General features: G+C 44.4%; 1 protein-coding gene across 1 annotated transcript in view; it reads left to right on the top strand.

The window, feature by feature from the left end:
* Positions 1 to 16,906, top strand: part of AFF3 (ALF transcription elongation factor 3) — a 277,596-nt gene that overhangs the window by 178,948 nt on the left and 81,742 nt on the right. Inside the window, exon 8 of the mRNA XM_085321605.1 lies at positions 7,972 to 8,023. Coding sequence (XP_085177731.1) covers positions 7,972 to 8,023 — 52 coding nt within the window. The remainder of the gene's footprint in view (positions 1 to 7,971; positions 8,024 to 16,906) is intronic.

Here is a 16,906-nt window from a genome sequence, read left to right as displayed (position 1 = left end):
TTTTGAGCAGCTGCGCAGGGAGAYGCAGCGTTGTTAGCTATGACCTGGAAGGAAATGATATTCGCCAAAGGCAAGACTTCGTAGAGGGGAGCAGGGCGAGGATCCAACAKCGAGGATGGAACAATTTACCAAATAGTCTGAAAGGTCTGGTAATTCAGCCTCACTTAAAMAAAAGTGACTTWGGTTAAAAAAAAAAAAAAAAAAAGGCAAAAATTTTCGTCCAGAAAGAAGGAAAATCCTTCTTAATTTCCCCGTTTGCCTTGGAGGCTGTGTCCTCAGAAGCTGCACCTCTGAAAATGCTTCAGAKATGGAGACGAACAGGCAAACAGAGGTCAGCGCCCAGCGAGGTACCCTGGCAAAAAGAGGCACCCTGAGCCCCTGGCATATGAGGCAGGCACCAGGGCAGCAACTTCTGCCCAGGGACACAGGAGCTGCCACTTTTCCCATCACTGCTACASTGTGAGATATTTCCCTTTTTGTCASCATGGGACCGGAGCAAAGTTTCAGAACCTCTAGCCTAAACAATCTAATTTTTCTCGCCTGATGAGTGAGATGTGAATAAATACTGTTGCAGCACCTTAGTTAGGAACATCGCTAAACGAATGGTCTGCGTTTTACAGATGACTGCAGTCATCTGCAAGCGAGCGAGGGAATAAAAATGTGGGGGATGATGACTCCAGCGTGAGGACAGATGTTTGTAATGATGGGGAGTAGGCAGAAAGAGGCTATTCGTAAAAAACTAATCACCAACTCCAAAATCAGATTCTGCACCTTCAGCAGGGAGACTGAGCAGTGGCAATTTGAGTCGCAGACGCATAAATTCCTCAAGATTTCTACCGCGACAGCTGACGCACAAGGTGCGGCRGCACAGTTCACGCACTCTTATTTCACTTCACGTTTGAAATAATATTTTGTAGAAGGCAGCATCGGAAATTGCTAGGAAATCAGGCAAACAGCGTCAGTAAATAAGTGCTAGTCGCCCCCAGAGAGCCTGCGACGAGCGGAGGCAGGGAGGCAAGAAATGGGCTGGGGCGTTATACACRGCTCATTCAAAACTTTTGTTCCCCAAACATGTTTCCTGCTGTCACCCAGAGCACGATTAGCCCTGAGACCCTGGTAAGCCCTCAGAGCGACRGGGCTGCTCAGGCCGGCGCTTAGGAGCGAGCCAGTAGGTAGCTCATCGTTCCTCCCTCCCTCCAAGTATATATGCATTTTTATGTGGCTTCTTGGCTCTGGAAGTGGGGCTCGCGCTAGCCGGTTGCTCCTTCTTTTTCTCCTGGAGAACTTCGCTCCTCCTTGAAGAGGCAGTCTGGGTCCTTGGGCTCGACGCGCCGCTCCCGTGGGACCGCTGTGGGCGGTGGGGAAGCGAGCAGGCTCTCCGGCCGCCCTGCCAAGAAGTCAGCAACGTCAGCCCGTGCTTTGACTGTGTTTGTTTTCCCTTGCTCCTGCYTGACTTCTGGTTCGGCTTTCTGCGCCGGTCACCCGAGCACCAGCCACTTCAGCGGTAACGACACCGCTTTGAATTCTGCGCTCCAGAATTAAATCTCGCGCCGATATACATACTTCATTCCAACATTCAGTACATTAACATTTCACCAGCATGATTTTACTGGCCTTCTTACTCGTTTTTTAATTAGATTTGACAGTATTCTGGATAATCATGTCCTCTTACATGTTTCTAAGTAGTGGAACAAACTGTTTGTTGAGRGTTTTTTAAAACTTAAACATCATATACTCAAACTGAGTTTTAGATGCAGTGTTTGCTTAGGTATTACAAGCCTGCTAAAAGCTCTATTACAGCATTTATAAAATACGCTCTTGATCTAGTCGTTTACCTCTGTCCATAAGCCTCTGACTTTATTTCATATAAAACAGGAATAAATACTACACTTTTGAGACTATATAAATGCATGGACTTTTTTGAAGTGAAAGATTTGCATCAGTTATGACACTAAAGTGAAAGATAGTTTCAGCAATCAGAATCCAATTAATTAAAAATTATAGCTCTATAAAATCGGCTACTCCTACATTTAGAATTAGTAAGCAAAGCTACTTGAAATACCTGTTTCAGTTTTGCTAAGGAGCAAATGTAACTGGCCATCTGTTGTGTGCAGGTAACCAAGGTACTAACAATAACATTTGTTTCCCTTTTCCTTTTTTTTCCCCTTCTTTTGAGGAAGGAAATGTGTCCATCTGTTTCTTATGAAGTCTCCATGCTTCTTACTAGGCATATTTTTGCTTCATTTATCTTCTAAAAAGAAGCCATTCGCAGAGGCTGGATTTATCATATTAGTGCCCAAGTCCTGTTATCTATACCTTGTGAGCACCTCTAGCTCCCTCAACAGGAGGGTTTCCACAAGAAAGGCAGATTCCTGCCTGGCATTCTGGCTCGTTTTGCTGGCAGCACAGTTAAAGGTCTCGCACAGCCTTGGGTTTCCAAGAAGATTTGGTTTTGTTTTCCAACCGTGTGAAGCACACCCTATATCAGTGCATCAGTTGTGACTTTAAGCAACTGGAGCCACTCTGAGAGCCTTCCAGCATGGCCCTGCTTAGAAGAATATTTTCATTCGGGGTTTGTGGTAATGTTCTTGAAAGGCCACTACGTTTTTATGGCAAAGAAAACAAACCGTCAATATTATGTATTAAAAAATAAGATAATTTGATCCTAAACAGTCTCATTCAGATGAAACAGTGATGGTRTAAACTTGAATGAGCACTTAGTTGTCTGACTTTCATGTTTCATCACAGCTCTTTGCTGTTTGGGTTCCTCTTCAGCTAAAATCWAAGTATTTTTCCACTAATAAGATCACTTCCCTACGTAGTGAGCAGAAACCACAAAAGTCCTCAGTAYGCTGTATCTCTATATCCTCTGTATTCTGACTGAGATACCGCTTTTTAATGTCTCACATGAAAATGGAATATACTCAAGCAGATCAGCACTCATGAGTTCTTTCTTAACAAGATCTTTCACAAATTGCAAAGATGGCAATTTCTGTAATTATTTCAATGACCGTTGCATCATACATAGATTTGTGCCCCAGGCTTGCAAACCAGAATCATCTTCTCTCCTAAAACATTATGATACTGATTTAATTAATACCAATATTTTTCTTTTCTCATCTCAAATCTTTTTGTTGTTCTAAATATCAAAAATATCTTGAAGAACGTCTCTAGTACAGTAGCTTAGACTACCAGAGGGATATGAGAAGGTTTTCCACCTCATTCTTTTAACCTCTCTTAAAAATTTTCAGGGCTACTTYGCTTTTCCTTTGATTTACAAGCCAAAAGGCTTGCAACCTATCTCATTGCAAAATAAAACCACAGAAGCATTTTTGAGTTTAACTCTTTAACAAATAATTTGCGGAGTGAAAGAAAGAGTTCACAAAGCCCAGAAATATATCAGAAATTAATGTWAAATGTAAGTGTGAGGCCTGCTTCTTCTTTCATGTGTACCAGCAGATGTCAAGGCTGTGACTGGGTCTTCACATCCTTGGTATTAATGAAAGGTAAATCAAACTCTTGCTGAAATCCTTTAGTAGATCTCAGACTGTTAAAGAACTGGACTTTATTCCCAATATTGCCATAAACCCAGAAGGAGAACAGGCATTCTCCCAACTGGGGCTCTACTGGACAGGTCTCAAGCTGGCTCCAGATATTARAAGTTGCAACTGATTCCCAAACTGKCTGCTGAAAGCCATCCATGGAGACRTTGCACCATCTACATCCCTTCTCTCAGCAACTCCTTCTCCAACTGTTTCTGACACAAGAGTCTCTAGGTCCTGGTCCTAGCGACACATTCGAAATTATTGCTTTGATGCTACTTCCTGGAGGGGAAACTAGAGGACTTCGTGCCTTCCCCTGAGACCCAGCTCAGCCTGAAGCTCATCCTTTCCTAGGACTTGGCTTTCCAACAGCATGGTGACAAATCAGGATAAAAGACAGGCAGCCAAAGCAGCTCAGCTGTGCGCCCCGCTGAGCACGGTGGCTCCCGGGGCAGCCGCCCRCGACCCCCCGTGCCCAGCCCCATCCGTTTGGAGCCGGAGCACCTCCCGTGCCCCCGCACGCCAGGGCTGGTGCAGGCACACGCAGGGGCTCTCCGCAGGGTCCCGCACAGCCCCCGGCAGCCTGCCGGACCAAGGCAGCAAACAGCCCGCAGAGGAWAGACATCACGCTTTCCGAGATTTGGACGTGCAGTCACATTGAAATTGGATATCTGCGTCCTTTAGGAGGCTTTCTGTCTATTTTCCGTTATATTTAAGCAGTCCTTATCCCCCCTCCCATTTTCCACAGTGACTGCCTGGCAGAGCACCCCGGCTTGAAACCTCTTAATTGGTTGCGGGAGAAAGAAACCAGCTGGCTGGCTGAAGCATTTCTCAGTATCCCAAGCTCATCCTCATTTCCTTTCATTACGTCTCTACCTGTTTTGTCCTTCAAGGATAAAGGAAAAAAAATGCATTAATTAGCATACAGCCAGCACTCCCAGCCCGGCCCTTCCATCCACTGCGGCCTCAGCGGCCTCGCAGGGATTTCACTGCAAATGCCTATGGGTAGAGTGTGCAAAGTAACTTCACATTCACACGCTGAAGCCCTGTAATGTGGGTTTTTCAGAGCCACCTTGAGTACCACTGCCTTTTTTTTTTTTTTTTTTTTTTTTTTTTTTAATATATATACAAATTTGCATCTACTTTCTACTTGGGCCTGAACACTGAACACATCAAAACCTAACCCATTTCAAAAACCCATGGACAGTGTTGCTTACTGGCCTACATTTTGCATATTCTGAAAAGGGTGTTATAGAAAATGGCAAGGGTGAGGGCTGGGCAGAGTGGAAAAGGTTGTGTTTGCACATTAGCTTGTATATGTTTGACTGTCCATCATTATACTAGTTTGCCAGACTATATAAAGAAATCCTGTTCTGAACAGGGTTTGATTTAAATATGATCTGAAGTGCTTTGTTAACAGAGGAGGTAACAAAGCTCACTCTTTGCTGAAGCTGTGCCAAAGTGCTTTTCAGATAAATTACAAATTAATGTAATGTCTCTTGTGAGCTTAGAGTATTTTTCTTCTCTTCTGTCCTCCCTCTTTTCAAGCAGGATCTGCTGGTAGAGTTACATGCTTTTAACCATGATCATTGTCACAGTGGAAGTGAGTTGTCAAGGTGAAGCATCCCTCAAAAGCATTCAGACTTAAAATTGATCTGAATTCCTTAAGATCCATATTCCAAACTGCAATCCCTCTAATGCAAATACTTCTCCTAATCAAGGGTGGGTTTCTGCCTGGGGTTTGCAAGCTGCATGGTGTCCAGAGGGCCTCAGAGCTCTCCAGAAGAGCTGGTGGGTGAYGCTAACATCACTGGTGGCACCATGTCCTGCTCTGGCTGTAGCTCTGCAGATCRGGGCTGAAGGTCTGACCTGGCTGTGAACCAGGGAAGGCTTCTAGGCACTGCAGCTATTCCCGCACAGTAGGGAAACAGATACCATCTTTGCAAGGTAGACATCTGGCAAACTGTCCTAACCTGACAGAGGCATGGACTGTGTGGGCTAGATCCACTTCTAGGGAAGAAGGAAGGGAAGGCAGGGCAAGGCAAGGCAAGGCAAGGCAAAGAGAACGAAATAAAGAAAGTTAGTTTTATGACGACCTGCTTTTCTGTCACCACAGCGTTGTTTGTGCACTCACAGTAGTTCCAGAGAGGGCCAAGAGCCACAAGCCGGCAGGCTGTGCTTTCCTTGGAAAGCAACCGCTCTAAAATGAGAAACAGACAAGAAAAATAAAGACAGGCCAAAAACATACAAGCAGAGAGATCTTGATAGGCCAGCACTGCTGCTTCTTGTTTCTCCTGTATGGATGATTCTTATTTGTGTTTTTTGTGTCTTTCTTACCTTAACTCCACTTTACTCTTCCATAAAACCTGAAGACTTCCAAGAGTCAAGTAGCATGTATTTGTGGGCTATAATCCACATCATTTGATGCTGATGCCAAAGGCCAGGGCAATCTGATAAATACAGAGAGCTCCTTAGAATATTTCATCGTAAGCTTTTGGTTTTCAGCTTCAATTTAYGGGAGGCGCTAAACTGCTAAATCTTAAACAATGTGCTTAACTAACGTATCGCTGACAGAAACTCAAACTCTTAAAATCAAAGAAGAGTAGCCAGCGACATCGTAAGTGCAATGCTCATCGTGTAACTGGCACATCTTTCTACGATTAACTATCAGCAGGAATTTCATCACATGTAATTACCTAACGCCCAGTCCCAAATCTAAGCTTTCTATTTTCCAACACTTCCTCCTCAGGGATGCCCTAAACAGATCTAACTTGCTGTTAATGAATACTCATAATATTGCTGGTCCTAATGTGTCCATCCAAGTGACAGACTCCAAAGCCGATGTGGCTCTTCCAGTGTTTATGGGAAGCGTAGGGCTGCATATGCATCGATCTAGTGACAGGATATTTTTCCAACTCAGGAGATGGCAGAATGCCTTTTCTCCTGCCTGCGGGCATATTTCCCGTTAAAACGTGGTGGAGTCTCGTCGTGAGACAGTCATGTCTCTGCAACTCGGTGAGCTGCCCGTATACTTTTTATACTTGAAGTTTCTGAGCTGCAACCAGATTTTGTTGAACTTGATATGTCGATATGTTTTACAAAAGAAAAATCTTAGCATAAATGGTAGTAAACACAGGGAAAAAAGAAAAGCAGGATGGGATTCTTTAGGAGATGAACTCGCAGGAATTTCTGCTCGGACCCCCCCACACGCATCCCGCTGTTACCGTTCTACCTTCCCCGAAACGTGCTGCGGGGGAAACCTGGAAGCAGCTGGGACGCGGCGGCAAGCGGTAGCTGGGCGGCTCGCTGCGCGCGGCGCCACCGGCGACGGCTCCCGGCGGAGGGCGGCGAGGCTCTGCGCTCCTCCCGGGCTCGGCACTCGCCTGGGAGCCACGCAGCAGCGCGCCGCCCGCGCAGCAATCCCGCCCGCCGGAGACCCAGGCACAAGCACGACGAGGCGCTTTGAAATTCCTCCGTACGTCTTCTCGATGTATTTACACGCCGGGGACCACCCACGTCATCGGACGTGTTTAAATTGGTCGCCGAGCTTCCTTCTGGAGTCGGGGCTAAATTGCAGAGCCGCTTCTCCCAGAAAGCACGAAAAATTAGCAACTTTTTGAAGGATTACTGTTACAGAGGCATTTTTTTTGTCAAAAATAAATCCTGAGTTTTTAAGACCTTTCAAGCACTGGAGGAAATCTTTACATCTCTTCAATGCCTTTTACTGCTGGTTGCTTAACCCTAGCTTGTAAAAAAATGCATAGAGGTAAAAACAAACTCCTCCTTCTTTGTAAGCCAACTTAAGGAAGTCGAGGAAGGGACATGGAAAGGAAGGATGAAATATCCGTTTGAAAAGCAGCATTATTTTCTGTGTTTATACAACAATGAACTCCTTGTGGATGCTCCTGTGCCCTGAGACAATATATTTTAATTTTAATTGTTTCAGTCAATGTCAGTTTTGCATTGAACTTGCAATAAGGTAAAAAATGGCCTTTGGGAAATATCTGTGAATCTTATTTCATGCCATAGTACTGCCTGTGTAAATATCTACTTCTGTTTTGTAAGTTCAAAGCCAAATGGAGCAAAATTTTTTCTTTATAGAGAATATTGACCTGTCAGCATCAAAAGTATTATTTTTAGCATATAAAAACTGTTTGTYGGTGAGTTTAATAACAATAATCATCTCAAAATCCATAACTACCATAGTAAATATTTCCACTTAAGCACTAACAGTAGGAAATGAATTAAGAAGCTAGTTGATAACAGCTGCCTAAGGAAAAAAATATAAGGACAATGCCACTTGTACAGTTACTTGGATAACATTTTTTTTTCTTTTTATTTAAATTATCAAATTTTTAGAGTAACACCAAAAAAATCAGATCTAAAGCATTTTGGCAAATTATAATTTATTTGATTGCTTGCTTTCCAGAATGCTAGAGGATGACCTCAAGTTAAGTAGTGATGAAGAAGAGAAYGACCAGGTAAGACCCAGACAACCGATACATAACTTGCAGAATGTTTCACATTGAGATTGAGTTACTGCAAATATTTTTCTAATGCTTTTTTTTCAAAATATACATAAAGGTTATCAAAATACATGAAAGTACTGTAAATGGAGTAGCAGATGTTCTTGTTTTGTGCCAGACTGCACGTGCTAACTGCTGTATTTGTGGGGAATGTTCTGCAGTGGTCTTGATTTATGACCTTGATGCAACCCAGAAGGTTTTTGTATCAGTCTCTTTCTGATTCGATTTTGTTTTGTTTTAAAGAGCAGCCAAGGAGGGGAGAAAGAGGAATTCTGTATTAAGGATTCAGGCCAAAAACCTTCAAGCGCAAGTGTCTAAAGCGGGGCCCTGGGGACTAGCCCCTGGGTCACTTAATGTACCAAAAGCCTCGTTAGCATCCCCTGCATCCCCCCCCCCCGCCCGGCTGTCGTCTCTCCTGTGGGCATTTTAAGTCCCTGCTCTGTGGCCTGAGCACACTAAGAAAGCTAAAGGCAGCTAAGGAAAAGCCTTGGCTGTGCATTTGTGCTTCAATCCCTAACACAGCAATTGGAGCGCTCGCCTGGTTTTCAGAGACCCCAGACTACCTGGCCAGGAGCAGATTCTTCAGCCCACGTCTCCCGTGTCTCAGGAGAGTTGGTTTTCTGGCCGCATGGGTCTCTCCCAGCTTCTCCTTAAAACCTTGCTCTGCTTCGTCTAGAAAATTAGGTGCTCCCTAGGCTACGACTGGACCTTGACTTTCCCGGGGGCGGCCCAGTGCCTAATTGCCGAGCTGTGCTCTCGCACGCTCCCCGCCTTGCTCTCGCAGTATACTGGCACAGATTTAGTGGGCGCTGAGGGGGCAGGAGCCCCTGCTCTCCCTCCTTGCACGAAAACGCACGGCCCAGACATTCTCCAGAGCGCGTGGTGGAAATTCTGCCCCCAGCTGCAGAGCCCCCTGCCTTTGCAGATCTCACACGGGTCCAGTGCTGGATGTAACATGGTTTTCAAATGACATTATTTCGATCAAGGATAATTGTAGCTATACACAGTTCCAAAATTCAGAAWCTTAGACAAATAATTCTAGGTATGTAGGCCTGAAAAAGCTCCATTTTTTTTTTCTCTTTACTAAAAGTCTATATTTTACATTATATTCCAAACAACAGGTAAGTCAAAACATTTTAATATTCATAGTAAACTACTACTTCATCTATTTKGAGCAAAGCTTCGTGATATTAAGAAGATTCAGCACATGGATTCAATTATTTACATATTTATACAATTTCTTTCTGTTTAATGTATTTCATCCTGAAGCACTTCACATTTAATTACTCTTCCTGCTTGTCTAGATAGTTTAAAATACAGCACATCATAGACAGTGTAGGGCAAAGTAAAGTGAGGGACAGAAAGGACGCCTGAGGAATACCAACAGCGCGCAAAGGTACTGTGGTGTTTGGAGCGTGGGGCCGAGCGCTGGGAGAGGCAAGAGCCAGCGATTAGCTTGGGAAGAGAGGGGGGATTCTGTGCAGCGGGCATCAGCGTGGCCTGGGCTGGCGACCCAGAGCACTGAAATTCTGTTTTGCATCATAACAAATAGAAGAAGAGATGYGACAGCGTACGTTACGCAGGAAAGGAAAGAGCATTAGTGTATTTATGCTGAGGAGGGATAGTGGAAAAGTACAGCCRTTTGGGTGCGCACACGTGGTATGTAGGTTCAATGCTGCTGCTTGTAACTATTAATATCTTTCCTGTGCTTGGATCGCTAGTACTATGTATGCTATGCAAGGTCTTCATTCAGTAATTAGAGCTTTTATGTACAACTTACTTAGCCCAAGTCTTCTGCCTCTGCACTTGAACAGGCTCTCCAGAGGCCAAAATAGATTTTGCAACCAGAGCGGCAACCAAAGCAGAGCAGGACTCCCATTTCTCAATTCGAGGTGTTGCAAGTGGCACTGTGAACAGTCTTTAACAATTAATTTGACTTGATCCCCTATCTTTAAAATGGGACTAATTGTCTTTTTTCTGATCTGACTGTATAGACAAAAAATTCCCCGAGGCATGGGCTGCCCCCTGCTACTTAAAACGCTTTGCAGAATCTCAGTTGGGGCCTGTAGGTTTGCTTAACAAGCACAAAAATGTTAAATAAATGTGCCTGTTAGATAAACAAAATAATAAGTTTTCTGTACCTACCAGGAAATAGGCCCAAAAAAGAATAACACTGACTCGAACTTCTTCGAACTGAGTTGATAGTTGCCTTATGGATYTGTATTTAAGTGTGAATGGAGGTACCCACTTTCTCTTTGCTTCTTAATTCTGAGACTCTTTAATCTCAGATCTGTTTCTAGGCTTCAGAACAGGAAAGAAAGAAATTAAAGTTGTGGGTATAGGAACAGCACATGAATGATTTGCAGATATTCTYTACGTAATTAATTACCTCTGAGTACTCACACTCATTTGAGTAGCCCAGTTGTTTAAACAGCTGACGGTGAACTRTACAAGAACTAGCAAGCTCCTGGCTTCCCCGATTTCTAAAGGAGCAGGTTTTGAAAGCTTAGCAGGCGATTTTGTTGTCAACTTTGAAATCGCCAAGAAGCAAATGGAAAGTTTCTGTGGTCGTGCAAAGGGGGGGGGGCGGGTGCCACTGCGTTCCTAAGGGTGATATTTGGAGGACTGTGACCGACACAGAGAATGTGAGCTATGGATGACGGAGGCCAAGTGCAAGACGGACACGTGACGAGGAGCTGCGGGACTGCAGTGGGCAAGCCGTTCTCGAGCGCTCCCTCCGTGCCAGCAATTAAGGTAGCGAGATTCACAGACCCAGGAGAGGCACAAGAGGCTGGGATTGAGCTGAGTGTGTGTGTGCCCAAAGTAATTACATTATCCACACATATTAGTCTCTTAATTTTAATTACATAAATGTATTTTTCCTCTTTAATGAGCATAGTTTATCCATTTAAACTGATCGTTTTAATTTTACAGGCAGTGATCACAGGAACTAATATGCAGAGGGAAAATTTCCTGTTGGCATATTTTACATCACACAGATTGAAGAAAATATACTTTTTAATCCCCAATCAATATCTGAAGAGCATGCAATTAACAGATACCAAGGTAGTTAACATAAATCTGCAAGTTAAAGAGCCAATTCATTTTGATTTATAACACATAGAGTATTAATTTTGTCATCGTCTCTCCCAGAAAGCATCTGAAGCTTCATAGCATGAAGATGTCAAAATTGTACTTAAGATGGTTCAGAGTACTGAATTGTCGTGGTTATTGCCTTTTGGTTCCSTGAAGTGTGGCGTAGCACATGAAACCATCCCCATTATAACACCCTGCTCTTCACTGTAGAGGTCACTGGATAACATAAATCAGTCTTGGGTGAAATATTGAAAGGAGACTGTCAATTGTAACATGAACAATTCTCTTTTTTCCCCCTACTTGTCCTTTTACAATATGAAAATTCTGTAATAGAAAGTAGTTCGTTTAAGGGGGGAAAGATCCCTGGAATAATTTTTGCAATTCATGTCAATCAATAGCCAAATAAATTAACTGACTGGTACACATACATGGAATAATAATCTAACATATTTTTGCAACCCAAGTCTGCTTCCTTGTATGCATTTTTCTGCGCGGGATCAGGTTGGTTGCCGCTGAAGTTTTGTGGCTGTGAAAATTTATTACCCACCGAGTCAATCTGCATTCTGGCTGCCAAGTCTGAATAAATAGAGTCATTGTGCTTGTCTGGAATATGTAACCAAAGTTCATCCAGTCAGCTTGACTTTCACATCCCAGGAGATTCATAAAAGCCAACACCCTGGTATGTGCTCTTGATTCCTGCCCAAATTTTGTAAAATTGTATAAACAGAAGTTGAAGAAGCAATCAGAACACACTCGGAGGGACAAGGCTCCAAACTCAAGCCCCTGCTGTATCTCAGAAGGAACGACTGAGTTTTAGTATGGGGTTTTTTTGTTGGTTTGGGGGGATTTTTCTTGAAATAATCAGATGAGTATCCCACCGTCGCAGCAGGTAAATATGCAGGCTGAGACTGCCCTCTGCGCACAGAAAGGCAGGGGACGACCCTCTGGACTTCGTTAATTTTGCCCGTGCACCGTCCACCACAGAAAGAGTCGGGACAGCTTTTTGATGGACGTTGCTGCCCCCCGTAAGGAACCGTAGGGCCAGGGAAGGCCCTGTGGGGTCTCTGGCGGCATCAATGTGAACGGCCCCCACCAAAGGCAAGCCAAAGCAAGCAGAGGGCTCTGTCCCCCATCCGTCCAGGAGACCTCAGGGGAAGAGCAGGTTCAGGAAAGCTCAGGAGGAACAGCTTCGGTGCAGGAAAATGAAAGTCTCCGGAGCCCGGTCTGGCTTCTCACCCAGCGCCCTAGGCAGAGAGAGGGAAAGCGGCTGCGCCGGGTGGGCAGGGGGGCTGCACCGGGGGCTCTGCAGCAGCACCAAAGCCCCGCTGCAGGGTCAGCAGCGGTGTTACCATGTCCCTGCGTAACCAGCCTTGGTTGGAAGTCCTAAAATTGTGCTTCRCTTTTTTTGACGATAACCAGAAGCAAGTGAGAAAGAATGTATTTAAGGACGAGCTTTTTAAAAACACGCAGGACTTCTGCCTCTCGTTTCTGGATACAGACTGCCAATCAATGCAAAAGTAAAAATTATCCTGAAATGAACAGTCATGCATGTGTCTTCTTCCAGAAGGAATAATTTTAGCAGAATCTATATAAGCACTACTTCTGCATATGAAATGTAATATTCCAGCTAATTTGAAGCAATCGGTAATGAATTTTAAAATATACTGAAAAGGGGGCAAAGTGGCAACAAGCTTTTTTTTTTTTTTTTTTTTTTTTTCCTTCCCCATAAGACCTCATCCATTAGGATAGTGCTTTCTGAAGTCAAAGATCAGCCGCTCACAGAGCACAGCCAGGTACATCTAGAGAGAACAGTTATATTAGGTAAATTAAAACACACCATTGCATAGCCCTTTCCATCATTAGGACTATTTTTAGTCAGTGCTAATTGCRTTCACATATGCCACATCCAAATATTTTAACCACATCAAGCCACTGCAGTGTTGTGCTCCCTTTTATTCACCTCTTCATCCGTGCAGATGCTCTTGACGCTCGATCAGAAGTGAAAATGAGCAAAGAAGAAAGGAGATGAGAAACCTCAGCCCTGGAAAAAACCCACGGAGCCTGCATCCTCGTTCCAAATGAATTTACCTCTCAAGAAAAAAGCGTCCTGATAAACTTGGAAAAAAATCTTTCTGTTGAGAAGTTTCTCACTCCACTGAGCACAGGAAATTTATTTCACGAAGCCTGGGCATGTGCGAGTTTGTTTGTGACCAAGACTGCATAAAAAAGAGATGAGCAAAAATGGAAAAAATAAGTTTGGGGTTAAGGAATGGMTAGAATCTCAGGTGTTTTCTTATTTAATCCAAATGGTTTGCTCAGTGCTCTGTCACTATCATGTCAGTTTATTTTTAGACTGGAAGAATTGCTGTTGTAACAGCCTTACTTAACTCAGATAAGTCCATTATTTCCTGCGTATTAAAGAAGCAGCCCTTTTGGTATCCAACATAACTAAGAGCCAGAGCGAGATTTAAGCCAGCTGAGGCAAGCTTTCTGTGGTTTGCCAGCTCTGATTTTAAAATCTCTGTGACATCTAAATTTGCACTTCCACAAGGCATGACAAGACGACCAAGATTGCCTCACTGAAACTGTCAGATGAAACAAAATAAGAGCTCGGTCTTGTCCTGCCAAACTTGGCTCACATCACTGCCTATCTTACAAAATCAGATTCAGTGTCTGTCATGCACTGGCGGGCAGGATCAAGCTCTAAATTCGAATGCCACCGCCAAGAGTGACAGCAGGAAAGGTTGGGGATCGGCCTGACTCTTGGACGTGCRCAGCGTCGGGGGGGGTCGCGCACGGAGCCCTGGGCTCAGCTCGCCTCAGCAGCAGATCTCCAAAAATAGACTGCAAAATAAACTTGAAATACAAGGGCATCTCTCTTGTCTCTTTATGTTGATGCTGTGACTAAACTGAGYTGTAGCTCTAGCAAATCTTCAAAGCCTGCCCTTTTCCACTGGCATCCCCCCCCATTTTTCCCGAGCCAAATAGTCTCTCACTGTTTCTACTGTAAATTCCTTAACTTTGGCTTCCAGAAATCTTTGGATTTCTTTTCCCCCTGTGAACTAGGATTGCTGTGTGAATCCCCGCTCTGACGGGCATGCCGTGGCATCCCGAGTCRACCAGGTCAGCAGTGCCCCCCGGCTTAGGGCGGGAGGAGGGATTAGGCCCTGCATCTCCACGCTTGCTCTCCCTTGTGCTCCACGCGCCCGTGGTAAAAATCAGGGGCCAGTCTAAGGTCGTCTGTGATGTTACAGCGAGTACAGGAGGGAACGGGGGAACCCGCCCCAGGCCGATTCTGCAGCCCACAGGGCACGTGCTGACTTACCTCGCGCCGCTTTACGTCGTCGCGTTGGCGTTTCCGTCTTTCCCCCTCAACTTCTGTGTTTTCGGCATTAGCCCGGCTTTTGCCTTCCTTTCCGGAAGGACCTGCACAGCAGAAGCAGCCGGCAGAGCAACGAGGAAAGCCGCGGGGGCTCCGCGCGCGCCTCTCTCGCACGCGCGTGTGAGCGCACGCGCTCAAGCACGCTCTCGTGCGCACGCGTCCCGTGCACGCGGTCTCAGCCTGCTGCTGTTTGCGAGGTGGAGGGCTCCGGCCGCGGCCGAGGGAACGTCGCCCAGCCCGGCCGCTCGGCTCGGGATCAGCCGGTGCTAGCGGGATGCACCGTCAGCGCGAGGAGCGGGATGAGGGAGACGTGACACACGCAAACAGAGGACAGAAGGAGCAGAAGACAAGGAACGTATAAAGAGAAAAAGTACTAAGGGAGTAAGAAAAGAATGAAGAAAACAATTTTTACATGGCAGAATAGAAGGAGTAGCAGCTGCATTAGCACCTGAGGAAAAATGATGAAAAGGAGCCATCRGCCAATCTGTCAAAGCCAGCATTTAAATAGAAGGGAGTTGGGAACCATCGCAATAATTTCTCTTGCACCTAGGAGGAAATGTGGCTACTCAGAAGTCAGCAAGAGTTTTGCTACTGATTTTAATCAGTTAGGGATTTTATCCTGTCTTTCTTATTTCCCAGTACAACCCAAGCAGAATGTAGACGATGTTCACAGAGTAACAAATGCACCGTAGCCAACCGACATAGCACCTCACTGAACAAAGATACCAGTATTTGGAGAATCTAGAACTTTTATTTCTCCCACTTTCATATATATGGGCTTTTGGAAAAAATCGACTTTAATTCTGAGCTTTTGGACTTCCAGTCAATCTCATAAAATCCACAGCATAACACCAACATTTTACGACATTTGAGATATTCAAAATGTAAGCAGCACTTCAACAAAGCTACCTTTTCCAGGATAAGGAGCCTGCTCCTTTGGAGGCTAAAGCAGTTTTCCAAGGTGACCAATGCTTCTCTTGCAATAACTGCGATCTCCCTCCAATGTCTTTGAGAACTAGCCGTTTTATTAATGTAAAATAGCAAGAACTTTCCTTCTGCTTGTCTACACTGAAAAAGATTAAAGTTAACTTGTCTTCATTGAAAYGGTACCTGCTTATGCAAGGGCAGAATTCAGGTGTAAATCTGAACAGGGGCAGGACAGAGGACTCAATGTATAAAATTGTCTGAATGGTTAATACCCATGCTGCTTATACAGTAATTTGGAGATCTAAATCACTTTACAAGTATTAACTACTTAATACAATGCCCCTGAGAGATATTTAGGTAAAGTTAAGCAAGAATTATTATCTCTGTAGAACTGACATGGAGACTGAGACAGAGATGTGGCTTGTTTGAAGCCACATGGCGGGTCAGCTGCAAAGCCAGGATTAGCACTTGGGTCTTTCAATCCCAGGTGCTTTGTTCAAGTCACCAGATTGTGCTGCCTCAGAAGATTAATAAGGATTAATGGGCAAAGCAGAGGAGAAAGAACAATGCACTCCAGAAGYACAATAATAAAACCCCAAAGTAAGAAAATGAATACCAAGCTGTTGAAAGGCCTGGAGAAATCATGAAACACATGAAGGTTTTTAATAGTTTCGTAAAAGATGTGGCTCTGATGATAACCAACTCCAAAGGGGAAAGAAAAGAGATCCTTTAAAGTCTTACAGCCTGTAAATCTTAAATAAACATTGACTGGACAGTAAAACTCACATTCACACATTCATATTGCAAATTTACAGAGGAACACTAGAGTTGCAGTTTACAAGTGATTTTAAATCCCTCAAAAATTCACATTGAAAAGCAATTCTCAAACAAAACCCTTAGGAACAATGAGAGGTAGCACAATAATGCATTGAGATAAAGCACATTAAGAATTATATCCAATAAATTATCTAAACATGAGCTCCGAGGACAACTCATGTTGCCACAAGACACTTACGGGCATTTACAGAGGCCATATCTGTAAGCATAAAGGGGTTTTATTGCCTCTGTTTTGAGCCCTGATGGGAGTGCTATTGCAGTCCTGTGTGCATCTCTGCGCTCTTCAAGGAGAACGCTGAAAACCTGAAGAGGGTTTGAAGAGGGAGAAGGATGCCTAACACATTTGGAAAGCATGCCTCGGAGTGAAAGAAATAAGCACAATGAATTGAATGTGTCTGAAATAGGGCTAACAGCTTACTTGATCACAGTCTATAAACACACCTGCACAGGGAGCAGAGCCATGAGGCTACAACAGAGCTCCGGCAGGCAAAGGTATAACTTCCAGTGCAGGCAGTTGCATCCAGACAAAGTTGGGCTAGAATCACATTTTAACACTGCAGGTGTGGGAGCACCTATGGGAGTCTTTTTTTTTTTTT

The sequence above is a fragment of the Rhea americana genome, unplaced genomic scaffold (genome assembly GCF_003343005.1).
Source record: "Rhea americana isolate MKP2758 unplaced genomic scaffold, rheAme1 scaffold_7, whole genome shotgun sequence".
Classification (NCBI taxonomy): domain Eukaryota; kingdom Metazoa; phylum Chordata; class Aves; order Rheiformes; family Rheidae; genus Rhea; species Rhea americana.
The sequence above is the reverse complement of the archived record's forward strand: the minus strand, read 5'-3'. Positions and strand labels throughout refer to the sequence as shown.